This window comes from Nesoenas mayeri, assembly GCF_963082525.1.
Source record: "Nesoenas mayeri genome assembly, chromosome: 7".
Taxonomy (NCBI): domain Eukaryota; kingdom Metazoa; phylum Chordata; class Aves; order Columbiformes; family Columbidae; genus Nesoenas; species Nesoenas mayeri.
In genome coordinates this window covers 22,685,887-22,702,057 of record NC_137551.1, presented here as the reverse complement: position 1 = coordinate 22,702,057, position 16,171 = coordinate 22,685,887, and the positions used below count along the sequence as shown (strand labels likewise).

Here is a 16,171-nt window from a genome sequence, read left to right as displayed (position 1 = left end):
TCGGGCTCTTTCTGCTCTCAGTCCCAAAATCTGTGGTTTGTAGCACAGACTTTTGTTTTCAAAGGTGGCTAGGGAAGCAGGAAAGTCCTGTGCCACTGCTAGTTAATTGGAATGCCCAGCTACTTTTGTTGTCTTTGAAAAAAATCTCCATTTGAGCTTTGCACAAAAAATGCTGCATGGAAGACTGGGGAGCAGGGGGAAATGCTCCATTCTCTGGCTCACATGGGGAGCTTCTAGAGTGATGTTAATTTTGTGCCTCACTTGAAATTTTAAGCTGGGTTATTCTTTGAGTGTGCTTCTACCAATCCTTCTCAGCTGAAGAAGATCAAAGGAAAGAGAAGAGTGAAGAGGACAAACGTGGAAAATTTGCCACAAGACTTTTAATTGTATGTGTCATAGGTATATGCCTCACAACAGCAAAGTTTTAGGCGCATGTGAATCTTAAACCCTGCTTATGCCTTAATAACAAGTTTCTCCATATCTACTTCCTAAAGGACTCCCTTTCCTCTTCTTTCCACTTCTAGATTGCAGTAACCGTAATTCTAGCCTTGGTTGTGGGTGCTATCTTTTTTGGTGTAAAATTGGATCGAAGTGGCATTCAGAATCGGTAAGTTAGAAAGCCACAGCTTTACTCATATTTGTATCTGTAGGAGACAGGTGTGAGCCACCAGGAAAGCCTTGGGATCCACTTGGACCACAACAGAGGGTTAGGTTCACAAGCCTCAGGCATGGTGTTGCTGGATCTACTAAAGGGGCTGCTTCTCTGTCAGGCTCACACATACATAAAAAGGAGATGTGAAAGGGAAGATAAAGGAATAAACCTGGTTTTACAGCTTATATCTACAGTAGCACAATTAAATAGCTCAGTTCTGTGAACAGAGACAGAAAAGCACTGACTTGGTGGTATGATGATGTCTGAGTCTGCCAGTGTTGATCTAGGCCCTTTCCTCACTTTTTGACTGTTCTGTTTTGCCTTCTAGAGTTGGATCCTTGTTTTTTGTCACGACAAACCAGTGTTTTTCCAGCGTCTCTGCAATTGAGCTGTTCATCAGAGACAAGAAACTATTTGTGTAAGTAGTGAGGCACTTAGACTGTCTCATACCCTGGAGCGAGGCAGGGCTAGTATATTACAGGCTAACAAAATTATTTATACCAAAGACTTGATTGCTCCGTTGCAACATCAGATTGTAATAGTAATGCTAAATTGGTTGGTAGAGCAGGGAGCTGAAATGCTAAGAGGGAGGAGGGGAGAAAGAAAATGCTTTTATTTGCCTGCTGTGTCACAGTTTATTGAGAAGTGCTTTTCTTACCCACTTTTGGTAACAGCTGTTTTTGAAGTCTGCACGTGAATCCTGCAGACTGTGAACCCTGCATGGGCTCTTGGTGACAGGATTGAAACACTGTCTTGCAATGGTCTCAGAGTGGTAAGACTGTGCAATAATGATGAAAGAGTTCTTGGAAAAGCTTCATAAGAGATGCTCAGATGAAGAGGGCTGCTGGCTGGCTTACAAGATCTCCCTAATAATCAAGAATATGTCCCTGTCTATATATATGTATATGTGTTTGTATGTGTGTATATACATGTAAATGCATGTATATATTGTATACACACATGTATATATACGTACATGTTGAAAATGTAGTTTGGAATAGCCTCTAGCTCATGGGATGAAAGGGCAAGAGACAGATCCTATGCAGTAAGGAAGAAACTGGAGATCTGTGCCTGGAATGTACATGTCCATTCACAAGCTGCTCAGAAAAGCTTAATATTGCCCCTAACAGCTGCTCAGTAATGAATCTCCCCAACACTGACACTTCTTGCCAGTCTGCCCTGCTTACCAGCTTAGCTTACCAGCTGTGTCATGGGGATTTTGGCACCTCACCAATTAAAGCATCTTTTCACGAGCTCCATTAAGCAGCAAAACAATCATAATGACATTTAATTGCCCTGTGAACTGGAGGTGAGTTAATGTCGTAAAGGTGTTTCGTCATTGTTGAATATCATTCCTTCTCCCCTGAAAGCAGCTGTATGACTTAGCTGTGGATGAAGTGTTCCTCCAGTTAATAGCAGTCTAATACTTTCCCATGCTCTTGTATTAAGGATCATTCTCTTTGAAAAGAGATTCAGGAGCTTTATTCCAGTACATTATTTAGCAGCCACATAGCCTTTCAGTCACTTTCCTCAGAGGGCTTTCAATATGTCTGCAGGGCCTGTGAGATAGATCACTCCTTACTTTACAGAGTGGAAAGTGATAGCACAGAGAAAATGAGCAACTTGAGAAGGAGTAACCAAACCAGGGTAAACCAGACACGCATGCTGAGACTGTTTCCTAGATAACATCTAAACATGTACAACTCCCCTCCTTCCTGTCCTCGCAGCCATCAGTACACCAGTGGATATTACCGTGTGTCTGCCTACTTCCTGGCCTTGATGATAGGAGATCTGCTGCCCATGAGAACTGCTCCAGCCATCATATTCTCATGCATCAGTTACTGGATGATTGGTAAACAATTGATGCTTTCATTGAACCTGTCATCTTCCAACACATTTGATTTCTGACTTAGAGTTTAATTCTTATATCTGTAACATGAAACGAGTTGAACCTTCAACTGATTAAAGTGTCTGGCATCATAACTTCAGAGGCCTCTGGGGCAGAGGCAGAGACACCAGAAGTCTAAGACAGGGGCCTGCTTGACCACATCTTTCAGTAATGCTCTTTGGGCCTTTGGAGCATGCACAGTTCCTGCCAACTCCAAACTTGGTCTTTCTTCCTGCTCTCCCTGTCTTGTATAGAAGTCCAAGGGTACCTCACTGGGATTCATAAGGTGGTTGTTTACTGGACTCTTTCCTTTCTGTTTTATGACAGGATACCAAGCTGTTGCAGGCCGGTTCTTCTTCTTCATGCTGACCCTAGTACTGGTGTCCTACACTGCCACAGCCATGTCTCTGGCTATCAGTGCTGGGATGGATGTGGTGGCTGTGGCCAATCTGCTCATCACTATTTGTTTTGTCCTGATGCTTGTAAGTATATAAAGGTGTGTGTGTGCTCTTTTGGTGTAGGTGAGGAAGCAGCTGAGACAGACTGAGAGGTCTGGGTTGAACCAGTGCTACACAGGCTGAGAATCCACAGTCTAGTAGCATGTCAGCCCCATGCCTGTGACTTTCTTGTCACTATAGACAAAGATGTACTTCTGCCAACTTGTAATCTAAGGGTCAAGTAATTGCTCAGGTGCAATTCAGTATGTGTATGTGTGATGTCACCAGAGCTTTGCAGCCAGTGTTCCCCAAAAAAGGTATGTGTTTGTTTTTAGGCGATCATTTAAAAGGAAAAAAAAAATCTTAAAATAAACTTTAGATTGATGGATTTTATTGCATTAATTTTTGTTGCCCAGAGAGATTAGCAGGAGCATACCTCTCTCTTTATTTTAATTCAGTATTGCCCTTGGATTCCAGAAATTACTTCAGTACTCATCTTCAAGGACTTCTAAGGAAGAAAGCAAGTGAGAAAGGAATTTTGACTACTCATAGATGAGGGATGTGGATTCTTTTTTGAAGAGATAATGTTAGTGGTCAACTTCTTGACTGTGAGGCCTATCAAATTACACTAGAGTAAAAAGTACCTTCTGTCAGGTGATTCCTGGTAGCTGTCTGTGTATATATTCTGAGCCCACAGTGCCTCCCTTATTCTTTGATTTGCCACTTAACTTGATTTTGCAATAAGCTAAGTGATAGCGTCACTTCAAATGCTTGCTGCGGGTGAGAAGTGTGCATGCATAACAAAGGGTAGCTGATGTACATTGCCTTAAGTCACAGTATATAAGGAATGGCACATGCACATCCTGAAAGACAGTAGGGTAAGCACAAAAACACTTGGGAGGAAGCACAGCCTGAAGCGTCATGTTAAGCTATGAAGTCCAATCGTGCTATGAAGTAAAAGAGCAAACCTCATTCCAGGCAGGAGAGAGCACAGATAAAAGATGTAGGTCAGGGGAGAAAGCTGAAATAGTAACAACCCTTATGGCTCCCCATGGTTTCCTTCTTATTTCTCCACTTCCTCCTTCCCCAGTCATCCTTCTTTGCCCTCTGGCTAGCTCTACCATAGGACACAGCCCTTCAAAGTAAGAAGTTGTTAACATGCATGCTGCTTAGCTTACGTGTGGATGCAAAAAACCTTTCTGACCTCTTTGCAAGCAGTTCAGCTGCAGTATTTTGGGAGTGCTGTTGCGCCAGCTGGCCAGGACTGCTGCAGGGACTGAACCTCACACCTGTAGGCACAGACAAAACAGCAGTAGGTGTTGGATCTGTCCCAGCGCACCTCTGCTAAGCAACTGCAGTATCTGCACAGGAATGGCATGGTTTGCAGTAAACAGAGTTTGAGTCTCTTCTGTTCTATTTCAGATCTTTTCAGGCCTCTTGGTAAACCTCCCTACTATAATGGACTGGCTGAACTGGCTCAAGTACTTCAGCATCCCCCGATATGGCCTCACTGTGAGTAGAAAGTAGCATCGGTCTCCTGTGAGTAACGTAGCCACACTGCTGCTTCCTGAAGAGGTTTTGAGTATAAATGAAGTCAGGTTTGGTTTATTTCCTTGCATGAACGTGATAAAAGAACAAACCAGCCAACCCCAAAAAGGAAGGAAAAGTTAATCTCTATGTGAGAGGTGGAAGTCTCAGAGACTGAATGAATCCTTTGTGACACAAAATTAGTGCTGCTGGGACAGCAGCAGAGTGAGATGTTCAGTGAGGCACTAATTCTTAGCCTGAGTAGTTGATCCCTATGGCTTAGAATAAAGTCAAATATTGTATGGGCTCTCCAGAGACTACTGTTTGGCTGGCCAGCCTGAGGTTAATGACTGTACAACTGCTTTAAGGATTTACAATAATACCTGAATGTCTTAGTCTTCAGTGTGGCTTCTTTCTGGCTGAAATAAACTTACTGCCATTTCTGAATAATAAGGAGCTGGGGTAGCAGAAAGTGAAGGGTGGAGCTGCTTGACACACAGTAACTAGACATAGCAGTCACCCCCTGGTCACAGGTGGGAGTTGCGCTTCCATCTCCTGTCTTCATCCTGGCTGAGCCTATTTGGGAGGAATAGTTTCCTACCTTTGAGTAAAATGAGTGAAATGAATACCGGAGATGGTGCGGGGTGGTACGGGCATGACCTTGTTGACCAACAGTGGAAAAGAAAGATAGCATCAGGGAGGGGCTGAGATGTGTGAGACCTCACATGTTTGGGTATTACTGACAGATTTTATCAGTGTAGCAGGACATGGAAGAGGTTGCAGTTAGCCCAGGATTCCAGTGCAAGGGAACCCTTCCCTTCTTGCCTTGGTTGACTGTGCCATCTGCTTCAGTGTGCCAGCGATGGGCTGTCTGCATGCAGCCGTGTGGTCTTCTGGGTCAGTAGACTGACCCAAATGAAAGTGGATGAACAGGAACTTGTAGCTGGCAAAACAGAAACCCATGGCTAAATCGCTGAAATGTAACTTTGAAGTCAAAGACAGACACTAAACCATACTGCATGTAGAAAATGGAACAGTTAATCAGAAAGACAGTAATTAAGAGCTTCAAAATAAAAAGGAACAGAAACAAATGGTTCCAAGAATGGTGATATGTGTCTTCTAATAATCAAATTCCTTTGAGATGTTTCAGTTTTAGCACCCCAAATCACTAAGTCTGTAAAAATCTGATGTCTGCCTCTCTCCCTAGGCTCTTCAAGTGAATGAGTTCAGAGATCTCTACTTCTGTGGTGAGAAGAATCCAAATGTTACAGCGTCTGTGGGAGATGCAGGCAGTTGTCCACCCAATATTTCAGGAGAAATGTAAGCCTCTAACCCCTGGCGGTTCTTGGGGCTGAATCGTGATGGCTGGCTTAAAGAGGAATATGACAGTCTGGATAATATGTCCCAAAATAAAGTATGTCAGGATTATGTAGTAAAACTTCACAGTTATCCAAGAGAAAGTAGGGATGAAACTTTGCTCCTAAAAACAGGCAGATAAGCTAAATTAAATTTTGCTTTTGATAATCTAGCCCTGGCTTATCAGTTTTCTTAAACAAACCCAGGGACACTTACCAATGGAAATGCAATGTGTGGATAGCCACAAAGTTGTTGGGAAGCAGTAGACCTATGATGAGAAACATGCCTGCTCTTCAGAGCTTGTTTGTAAATATTAGCCTCCCTGCAGATACAGGAGAGAGTCAGGGTATCTGTCTCCCAGTGCTGCTGCCCTATTTGAAATACTTTTGACACCTTAAATTGTAGCAATGTAAGTATTTCATGTCACATGCTAGAGGGCTGGCAAACTGAGGTTATTGCAGGGAACAGTGCTAGAGCACTGTTTCTGCAGTTTTTGGACCCCAGGCCCCTGCTGCGGACCTCCAACAATTGCTGTGTGACACTAATGCTTTTGTACTTATCACAGTTCAATGTGGGTCTGAGGTTTACTCAAATTGCCAGCTATCTATAAACAACATTAGGATACTACTGAAAAATTATGAGAACGAGAGATCTAGGTTGGTTCCTTAAGCTTTTATTTTAGTGATAGGTTATGAAGCTGCTCTATTTCTGTCACCTGTTTTGCAGAGCTGAGGGCAGAAGAATCTTTGTGAAACAGGAATAAAACTAACTACCTGAAGACTTGCGCCATGTAGTAATACCAACTTCTGCTCCATGCTTTTCTGCAGGTGTTCTGGTGAAGCATACCTGTGCAGCCAAGGAATTGAACCCACCAACTGGGCAATGTGGGAAAACATAGTGGCCCTCTTCTGCATGACTGTTATCTTCCTTACCATTGCCTATGCAAAACTCCGGTTTATGAGAAAATTCACATAGACTCCTGCGCTGCTTTGCTCTGCAGCTTCTCTGGTCTTAAAACTGCAGATCTTGTTGGGGTCCACTGGAGATTGCCAAAAGGTTTCAACTGACTTCACTGGACTTTGGATGGGAACCCTGCCCCCTTCTTTCTGGAGCATGATCTCTATGTGATTGTATGATTTTAATTTTTAAGAAGAAATGCATTAGTGTACATTCCATAAGGGGTTTTTTGGTAAGATAATATGATTATTATAATTCCTTAGGCACATATCAAACCACATATTGTAAAGTATTATTCTCCTGTGGTGAACTTATACAGGAAATGTTCAAAGGGAAACATACTCCCTTGAACATGTGAGCCTCTCCATCACAAATGGCATAAGCCGATGGCATTTATGCACTGATATGTTGCCTTTTGTTAGTGCCTGTCACACTTGAGAGCTGAAGACCATTCACAGTGTGCATTTGAGTTTGAAGTCAGTACAGGGAGTGAGTGCTACTTGCCAATCAAAACCAGTTATACTTCTAGTAGCTTCTTGATGGAAGATACTTGCAGAAATAACTTCTACTTGATTGAAAGTTAAACAACAGTGCATCTCATTTACGAAGAGTGATAAATATACACTGACTTCTGTAAAAAAATCTCCCAAACCCCACAACAAACCCAAACCAACCCCCAAAAAAACCCAAACCACAACACCCAAAATGAAACATCATCAACAAAATATACATTTACTACTTAAGAGGAGGGGAGAAAATTCCTCCTTTTTATTTTTTAATTTTAAAATGGTACACTTAGCAATGGCAGATCTTTTAACAGACTTAATGCCTAGCTGCACCACCTGTATTTAGAGCAACTTACACCATGAACTAAGAAGCCTCCAAGTAAACACTGCCGTGGCAACTACAGCAATGCTTAGTGCGGTCACCACAGGCCGGACTACAGAGTGCGGGCAGTTGTCTCCCCAATACATCGTTAGCAAAAGTGGTGCTGCCTTGGTGCTTCGTTAAGACCCTTGGATGCAAGTGGCCCAGCTAAGCCAAAGGAAAGCATGCTCAAACACAGGGCTCGAGTTTGCTTGTGTGGGTCGGGCCGGGAGCGGTGCTGGCAGCGGCCCGCGGTGTGCCGGTGCTGCTGGGGCTGCTGCCCTGAGCCGCTCGGCCGCGGCGTTGGGAAGCGGGAAACAACGCAGCGCACAGCGCGGCCACGCCAAGCGCCAACCACGCTTTCCGCGCCGCCTGGCTGCGGCTGACACCCGCTAGAAAGCAATCTCGTGCTACGTTTTACATCTCGGTATTTGTCTTCCTCCTGCCGTCGCGGCGCAGGCGGTTCGTCTGTGCTGTTCTCGCCACTGACGCTGGGGCCTGTCAGAGGTGCGGTAGCGGAGGCCTCCCCTCACCGCGCGGCCAGAGCCGCCGGCGTGCCCAGGCCCCGGGTGCAGCGCGGGCGGCCGCCAGGCCCAGGCTGCTGCACGACCCAGCACGGCGGCGGCGCCCCGGCCAGCTACAGCCCCAGCTACGGCCACAGCTACGGCCACAGCCCCAGCTACAGCCCCAGCTACGGCCCCAGCTACGGCCACAGCCCCAGCTACGGCCCCAGCTACGGCCACAGCCCCAGCTACGGCCTCAGCTACAGCCCCAACCCCGCGCTCAGACCCGCCCCCGCCCCCTCTGGCCCGCCCGCAGTCGCGCATGCGCGAGGGGCGGGGCCGCGGCCTTGCGCGGGGTTGAAGGCGGAAGCGGCGCCGCGGGAGGGGGCCTGTCGCTATGGCGACCGCGGCGGAGGGGCTGCCTGAGGCCGGCGCGCAGCCCGCCAAGCGTAAGGGGCCGGGGCGGGGGGGCCGTCGGGCCATCTCCGGGTCCGGCCCGTGGCCGTGGCCGGGCGCTGCCCAGCCAGGCCGCGGCCCTGCTCCCGGCGCAGGGAGCAGCCGCACGGCGGGAAAGGGCTCCGGCAGTGGGGTGGGGACCGGCTGCGGGGCGGGCCCGCGGCTACGGCTTCGCGCCCGTCGGCCGGCCGGCCGCTTCCCTGCCTGCATCCCGCCCGGGGCTTGTCCCCATGTGCTTGTCCCGCCACCGCGCCGCTGCTGCGGTCAGAGGGAGCCGCGGGCCTCGGGGCAGCCTCTGTGTTTAAGCTGGCAAAAGTTGCTGACAGGGGGAAGAGCAACATTCCGGCGTGAGGAGGTGGTGCTGAACTGCTCCTGCGAAAAGCAGGACAAGGGCAGGTAGTGGTAGAAATGCTTCTGGAGAAGAAAAACGGTGATCAGGTGGGAATCTATTGTAGCCCCTTGTGAAGCTGACTAGGGGGCTGTTCTGTCCTGAATCAGTGACTAGAAATAAACACCGGGAGCGTTGTGCACGAAGTCGCTCACTCGTCCAAATACAGGAAGGAGCTGATATTTGCAAGTGTGGTCAGGCCAGATGCCTGTCCCTTAAATGCTCCCTAAAGTATTGTTTTGAAATAATCATGATCCTGCTTCAAGGAAGCTTTGTTACCCCTTAGTGTAAAGCAGGCAACTTGTATGGCAATTAGGTGTAGTGGATTTGAAGGGGAAAAAAACGAAAGGGACAATTTAACCTTTTATGGTGTATTTCTGTACCTGCTAACTTTCCCCTAACCCTGTAATGTCTGTACCCTGATTAGAGGATCCTGCTATTGAAACAGCGGAGGAAGCTAAGGAACCAGCGGAGGCAGACATCAATGAACTCTGTAAAGACATGTTCAGCAAAATGGCCACTTACTTAACAGGTGAACTAACAGGTAAGGCACTGCAATACTGACTTGCAAGTAAGTTTTTGTTTATTTTCATGTTATTTTAAAGAAATCTGTTGTGTAGTTTGCCTAAGTTATACCTTTTTAGATTGTATCTAGCAAGATCGGCAGTTCAAGCCTGACATGTTGCTAGACTACTAACAACACTGAGATTAGTCATATTGAAGTTCCAGAGTAGCACATTTTTCAAAAGAGTTCAGTAAAATATCAGCAAGTTTAACTATTTTTAGTCTTGCAGAAGCTTGCACGTGATAGAACAAACAAAAGGGGTCTAGGTTGAGAAGGTCTGGAAGAGAAGCACAACTGAGAGTGAAACATGTACAGCTATTTTGTTTCTAAGTAAGAGCAAGGATCATACATGTGTTTTCCAACATTGATGCTTTGGAATAAACTGCTGTGCAACAGTAACTGCAGCAAATTTCACTGTTCAACAACTTAGTGTATTCCATAGGGTAATTTTGAAAGCATTCCATACCACTACTGATTTGCATGGACTTTAAGGTTATATAGGACAGATTACCAGTCTGTATTTATGCGATCAGTTTTGTAAACATAAGTGTTTAACTGGCAGAGTAAGAGTAGAAATGTGAGGAATTAGTCAATTTTTCTCTCAAAAAAATTGCAAGTAAATAAGAATCAGTCCAGTTGATTTTTACAATTCACAAAAATGTCACATCTCTGTTTGTAGAACATTATACTAATACCTGTATCACTGTCTAAACTATTATTTGTAATGTTTGGCTGTTGGTTTGAAATCTCTCTTCCTCTTGAAGAGTCTGCACCCAATTCAAACCAGATCAACTTTTAATAAAATAAACTCTATTCTTTTCAAGCCACCAGTGAAGACTACAAACTCTTGGAAAACATGAATAAGCTGACTAGCTTGAAGTACCTAGAAATGAAAGATATCGCTATAAACATCAGTAGAAATCTGAAGGATTTAAATCAAAAATGTAAGTAAACCACGTAAGGTAGGGGCATAATGAACAGTACAGTTGTTTGGGAAATGAGGCATCTCAGAGTCAGATCACACTGCTGAAGGAAGGAAATAGACTTTCTGAAACAGAAGTGCTGCTGTGCAGTGCCAACCTTATCTGTTTCTTTGCAGCTATAGGCTATGGAGACCAGCATAAGAGAAAATGCATCTGAATTTATGGCAGAAATTAAGACTTCTTTGGATTTGTGTATTGTTACTTGTATTAAGTTTAGCCAGTACTCTTAAACATTTCAAGCCTTCCTGGAACATGGCTATCAGTATCACTGCTTGATTTTGGGGAAGGAAGAGACTTTTAAATTCTTTCATTTGAAGAATGTAATGAGAAAGTTGTATTTCAAGTGTGAACTTTCTCTTGGAATTGAATTAGGGAGAACTGACTTTTTAAAAATTATTTTTTATTTTTTTTTAATTATTTTTTTTTAAGATGCTGCTCTTCAGCCATATCTGGAACAAATCAACTTAATTGAGGAACAGGTTGCAGCTCTGGAGCAGGCAGCTTATAAATTGGATGCATATTCCAAAAAACTTGGTAACTATTGTCCTCTACTGTTACTACCTAGCAGGGTAGTCCCTTGCAAGGGGACTTAAAAAGACAAAGTAAACTCCTTCTCTGTTTAACAAGCCTAAGCTGCTGAATTACCTATGCTGCTTTTGGGCAATGAACATTGCATGTGAAGTGGCAAGCTCTGGGAAAAGATTAATGTATCAAGTTATATGGAAGTGAACTAGTACAGCTGTTATTGGACTGTAGCTTCTTAATGAGGCTTGATTTCTCTTTTACAATAGGCACTGACCCAAATTTTACAGACAGGCATTTAATCCTTCAAATAAGGGGATTCGTAAAGTTCCACCAGGCACCCAAGTCCCCTTGGCTTAAATTAATATTAGTTGTCTCACTTAAGCAGCTGGTTCATGGAAGTTTCATTGTACAGTTATATTTGGCTAAATGCGTTAGTAAAAAATTACCCAGAGTGATACTGTAAATTAACTTGAATTTTAAGATGTATAGCAATTTACAGGATTCAAAGCTTTTATGTATCCAGTCCTAAAATACTGTTATTTTTCCTTCTGCAGAAGCCAAGTACAAAAAACTGGAGAAACGATGAAATTACAACAGTCTCTATGTTGGAGTTGGGCTATGAGTCAGACTGATTTCTGTTTAAGTTGCACAATAGCAATTCTGTATGTTGACAAGGATTTGGTTACAGGTAACATCAAGACTGGTAACTTTTTCTACCTATGGAATACAGTAGGCTGTATTCAGGCTCAAGGCTGAATATTTTCCTCTTCTCAAGGGGTTCTGTTGCCTCAGTTGTTCTGTCCCTAAATAGCCTGTGTGTTAGTCCTGTGTCCCACAGAAATACTTTACCTAGGAAAAGCCCTCCATAATCTATAAAGACATTTTCTCACAGTAGCAGCAGGACCTAAACTTCATTTTTACCTTCATCGAGCTCTGCAAACCAGGGGATGCAAATCAGCCTGGCAACTCCAGCTCTTCAAGCAGGAACCGAGGAGTTCAGCTCCAGAGGAGGATTTTTTTCCCTGATGCCTCAAGATATTTCTGCCCAGCTACTCTAACAAGTGATTCTGAAGTTGTCCAAGTTTCAGCGCAGTACTATGCGGATAGGTCCACAGCCTTCAGAATGGGCTCCTCGTTCTTTACATAGATACATAGATTGTTGTATTTGAAGTACTGCAGCAGAGGACAAGCATGTAGCCAACAGTAATATGCAGAAGACAAGTGTGCTATGAAAGTATGACAAGATTGGTTAATACAAGGTTTGTTAATGATTAATGTTTGTCTCTACTTTCTGATGTTACAGTGCTATAAGGGTGACGTTGAAGAAGCAGTTCATGCAAGTTTGTTGGCAGCAAGTGATGATTTTCTAATTAGTATGTTTAACACAGAGGAAAGGAGAGCAGCCATTGGTTACATTTGCCCTGTTATTTTTGCTGTAGGCTTCATAAAGCAAGTTGTCCAAGATGCAGCTTCAGCCTTTCTTCATCCCACAGACCTGTTCCATGTTGCCATGGAAGCCCTGGGAGCCACAGTAATTTTCTTGCTGGTGTGCACTGTCTGCCTCCTTGTGTGCTCAGTGTGGGGGGAGATGTTTGAATCGGGGCAGCTGCCTCTTGGCCCATTTCCTTTGCCCCTCATAGGACACACGTTGCAGCTGAAGAGCAACTTACCCAGGCAAGGGGATCTATCTTAAAAGCGATGTTCTTTTTCTGTAAAATTGTTTCTGCTCAGGAAGAAATATGGTCCTATGTTCAGAGTTGGTTTGGGCTCAGTACATGCCTCGGAAAACCGAGGCTGTGAGAACAATAAACTCCCAGTCGATCTGGATCTTGTATGGGATCTGCTACTCCAGCTAGATCCCTACAAGTTGATGGGACCGAATGGGATTCACCTGAGGGTGTTTAAAGAGCTGCCTAATGTCATAGCGAGACCTGTCTCTGTGGTTTTTCTACACTGTTGGGAATCTGGAGAGGTCCCAGAAGACTGGAAGCTGGCAAACATTGTCCCAGTCTGCAAGAAGGTTAACAGGGATGACTCCGGCAACTACAGGCAAGATGTTCAGCACACAGCTGGGTAAACACGCAATGCAGTGGGTGAGCAATTGTCTGACGGGCCGGGCTCAAAGGGTTCTAGTAAATGGGGTTATGTCGGGCTGACGACCAGTCACTAGCGGGGTTCCACAGGGATCCGTCTTAGGGCCAGCACTCTTCAATGTCTTCGTAAATGGCTGTCGAGGGTTTAGATTGCGGGGTGACAATAAAACCCTGGCAGATGTATTGTTAGCCCCCTCTCCCCCCGACTTCCCCCTTTTGCCCCTCCCTCTCCCCCCTTCCCACTCAAGACAGGCGATCGGGAGGGAAAGAAGGACAGAAAGAAGAGAGCTGGAAAAAATTAAAGATGTTTTACTAGTGCTACTAATAAGAATAGAGAAAATAATACAAAGTATACAAAACCAAACTTGAAAGTCTCAGCAACTGCAGAGCTGGCACCCAAAGTCCTGGATTGGACTCTGCGGCCAACCGGAGCTGCATTCAGTCTCTCACTAGGCCTCAGTTCGCAGGGACGACTAGCAAGGTCCTCTCTAATGTCAGCCATGAGGAAAAAAGGCAAAAGGACGAGATCCTCATGATCTCCCACTTTTATATGAAGTATTCATGTGAATGGAATGTTATACACAGTTGGTCAGTTTCTTGGTCACCGTGCTTATCAATAAGTTTGCATTCCATTGCTAGGTTTACCAAAACATGTGTCTGGTTCTCCAGGAAAACGCAGTTAATATGAAGGATTTAGCTGACAGGCAACATTCACTGAAAGAGAAACTTTTTTTTAACAAAACCAGGACAATCACTTAGACACAGGACTTGAGGGATTGCTTAGTAAGTTTGCTGATGACCCAAACCTGAGGGGAGCTGTTGACACTCTAGAGGGCAGAGAGGCCCTGCAGAGGGATCTGGACAAATAGGAGAACTGGGCAATCACCAAGCGCATGAAGTTCAGCAAGGGCAAGTGCCGTATTTTGCTCCTGGGACATGGCAACCCTGGCTGTACATACAGACTGAGGGATGAGATGCAGGAAAGCAGCTCCGTGGAGAAGGATCTGGGGGTTCTGGTCGACAGCAAGTTGAACATGAGCCATCAGTGTGTCCTAGCAGCCAAGAGGGCCAACCGTGTCCTGGGGTGCATCCAGCACAGCATTGCCAGCTGGGCGAGGAAGGTGACTGTCCCGTTCTGCCCTGCACTGGTGCGGCCTCAGCTGGAGCACTGGGTGCAGTTCTGGGCAACATAGGATAAAAAAGTTATTAAGCTACTGGAGAGTGTCCAGAAGAGGGCTATGAAGTTGGTGAAGGGTTTGGAGAGGAAGCCGCATGAGGAGCGGCTCATGTCACTTGGTTTCCTCAGCTTAGAGGAGACCTCATTGCAGTCTACAGCTTCTGCATAAGGGGAGGAGGAAGGGTAGGCATCAAATTCTTCTCTTTAGTGACCAATGAGAGAACCTGAGGGAAGGGCAGGAAGGTGTGCCAGGGGAGGTTTAGTTTGGACATGAGAAAAAGGTTCTTCACCCAGAGGGTGGTGGAGCACTGGAACAGGCTCCCCAGGGCGGTGTCACAGCTCCAATCCTGACGGTATTCAAGAAGAGACTGGACAACACCCTCAGACACATGGTGTGATCTGTGGGGTTGTCATATGAATTGGACTCAATGACCCTTGTGGGTCCTTCTTTCCAATTCAGGACAATCTATGATTCTTAGTGAGAATGGAAATTTTATAGGTCATTGGCCAGCCCAGTCTTCAAGCCATAATACATGTCTGTGGCAGAATGCAACCCCCCCCCACCTCTCTCCCCCTCTCTGCCCCCACTCTCCCTCTCCCTCCTTCAGTATGGAGGAGTGGGCACATCCCCCTCTCTCCTGGCTGCCGTGGGCCTAACAGCTTCTTTGTCTGGCCCCAGAGCACCCATACCAGAGTCGTTAGTGGCAAAAGCCTCTGGGCGCCCACACCCAGGGTGGGGGATGTTTTTGGGGGACTTCTGGGAACAGGAGGAATGACTGCAGTCAGGTCAAGGTCTCATAAAAACGGGACTCTCGTCGAAAACTTCCCTTTGGCCGGAGTTTTCTCGGAGAACGAGCTTAGCCACTGCCGCCAGGAGCCACGGCCCCCCCCAGCTCCCCGGAACGGAGTCTCCGCTTGCCTCACCGCCACAGCCGTGAGTAAAACTTCTCGCAGGATTGCGAGTATATTTATACTTTCTGTGCACGTTTGCACACGTACTTTAAATTATTTCCTCGCACAATTGCGAGTGTATTACAAATTTACCCTCGCGGAATCGCGAGTGTACACTTTCCGTACTCATTACAAGTACGCGTATCTCTTTAAAATAATTCCGCGGTAGGCTTGGGCAAGTGTGTGCTTCTCCGGGACTCAGGGGCGACTCCGGCATTGTTTTGAGTGAAGCCATGTGCATGCACTCTGTGGACCGCCTGTTGTAGTGGTTGCCGCCCCTAAATAAGTTTCCTCAGCTGATATTCGAACCTGTATTTAAGTCACTTTTGGAATATCAAAACCCTGTTTTCACCAGTTTAATAAAGGTTGCTTTGGACCCTGTTGTCCCTTAAATTAACCTCGGGGTAATATTCCGTGACAATGTCACATAAATGAGTGAAATGAAACAGTCTGAAAGATACAAGACCTGGAAGGCATTTGGGAGAATAAGCTTTGTGGAGGCAGGTTTTTCACTAACAGGTGTTCTTCTGGGATCTCAGAAAAAGCAACCAATCTGTGTGCTACTTCTTTATTTTGCAATATAAATTGTGATTTCACAAGTATTCATTAAAATTTACAGGAGGGGACCCATCTGCCCAGTCATTGATAAACTCCATCCCCACCAGAGGAGACACTATGTATTGGGGAACGAATACAGTAGATGATCATCCCCTATCAGAAAAAAATCTCCGCTGTTTAATGCTTACATTTACAAATTGGTCACAAACAAGCTGAAAATGGAGAGGACAGAGGAACCTCAAGCAAAATTTGTGGAAACCCTGAAGGACAAGCCTCTGTTCCTGCTGT

General features: G+C 45.4%; 2 protein-coding genes across 3 annotated transcripts in view; both read left to right on the top strand.

Annotated features, from left to right (window-relative positions):
- The window catches only part of LOC308042178 (broad substrate specificity ATP-binding cassette transporter ABCG2-like), a gene marked incomplete at both ends in the record, with an annotated part of 16,545 nt that extends 9,710 nt beyond the window's left edge, over positions 1–6,835 (top strand). The window contains 7 exons of the mRNA XM_080347364.1: positions 525–607; positions 981–1,070; positions 2,380–2,504; positions 2,868–3,022; positions 4,400–4,489; positions 5,712–5,824; positions 6,688–6,835. Coding sequence (XP_080203490.1) covers positions 525–607; positions 981–1,070; positions 2,380–2,504; positions 2,868–3,022; positions 4,400–4,489; positions 5,712–5,824; positions 6,688–6,835 — 804 coding nt within the window. The remainder of the gene's footprint in view (positions 1–524; positions 608–980; positions 1,071–2,379; positions 2,505–2,867; positions 3,023–4,399; positions 4,490–5,711; positions 5,825–6,687) is intronic.
- A 1,694-nt stretch (positions 6,836–8,529) lies between these two features.
- On the top strand, positions 8,530–12,375 carry BLOC1S2 (biogenesis of lysosomal organelles complex 1 subunit 2). Of its 2 annotated transcripts, none has more exons than XM_080347407.1 (5): positions 8,530–8,636; positions 9,459–9,575; positions 10,421–10,540; positions 11,009–11,113; positions 11,659–12,375. In XM_080347407.1, the coding sequence occupies exons 1-5, from the start codon at positions 8,585–8,587 to the stop codon at positions 11,688–11,690; spliced, it is 426 nt and encodes a 141-aa protein (XP_080203533.1). In that variant the 5' UTR covers positions 8,530–8,584; the 3' UTR covers positions 11,691–12,375. The 2 variants fall into 2 exon arrangements, with proteins under 2 accessions (XP_080203533.1, XP_080203534.1); XM_080347408.1 differs by lacking the exon at positions 8,530–8,636 and adding an exon at positions 8,943–9,081.
- Positions 12,376–16,171: the final 3,796 nt, after the last annotated feature.

Bases quoted from the DNA above. Each gene is read 5' to 3' on its own strand.
- BLOC1S2 (XM_080347407.1), top strand. From the start codon at position 8,585: ATGGCGACCGCGGCGGAGGGGCTGCCTGAGGCCGGCGCGCAGCCCGCC. The intron at 10,541-11,008 runs GTAAGTAAACCA...TTTTTTTTTAAG, and splicing joins GAAGGATTTAAATCAAAAAT to ATGCTGCTCTTCAGCCATAT. The intron at 11,114-11,658 runs GTAACTATTGTC...TTCCTTCTGCAG, and splicing joins TGCATATTCCAAAAAACTTG to AAGCCAAGTACAAAAAACTG.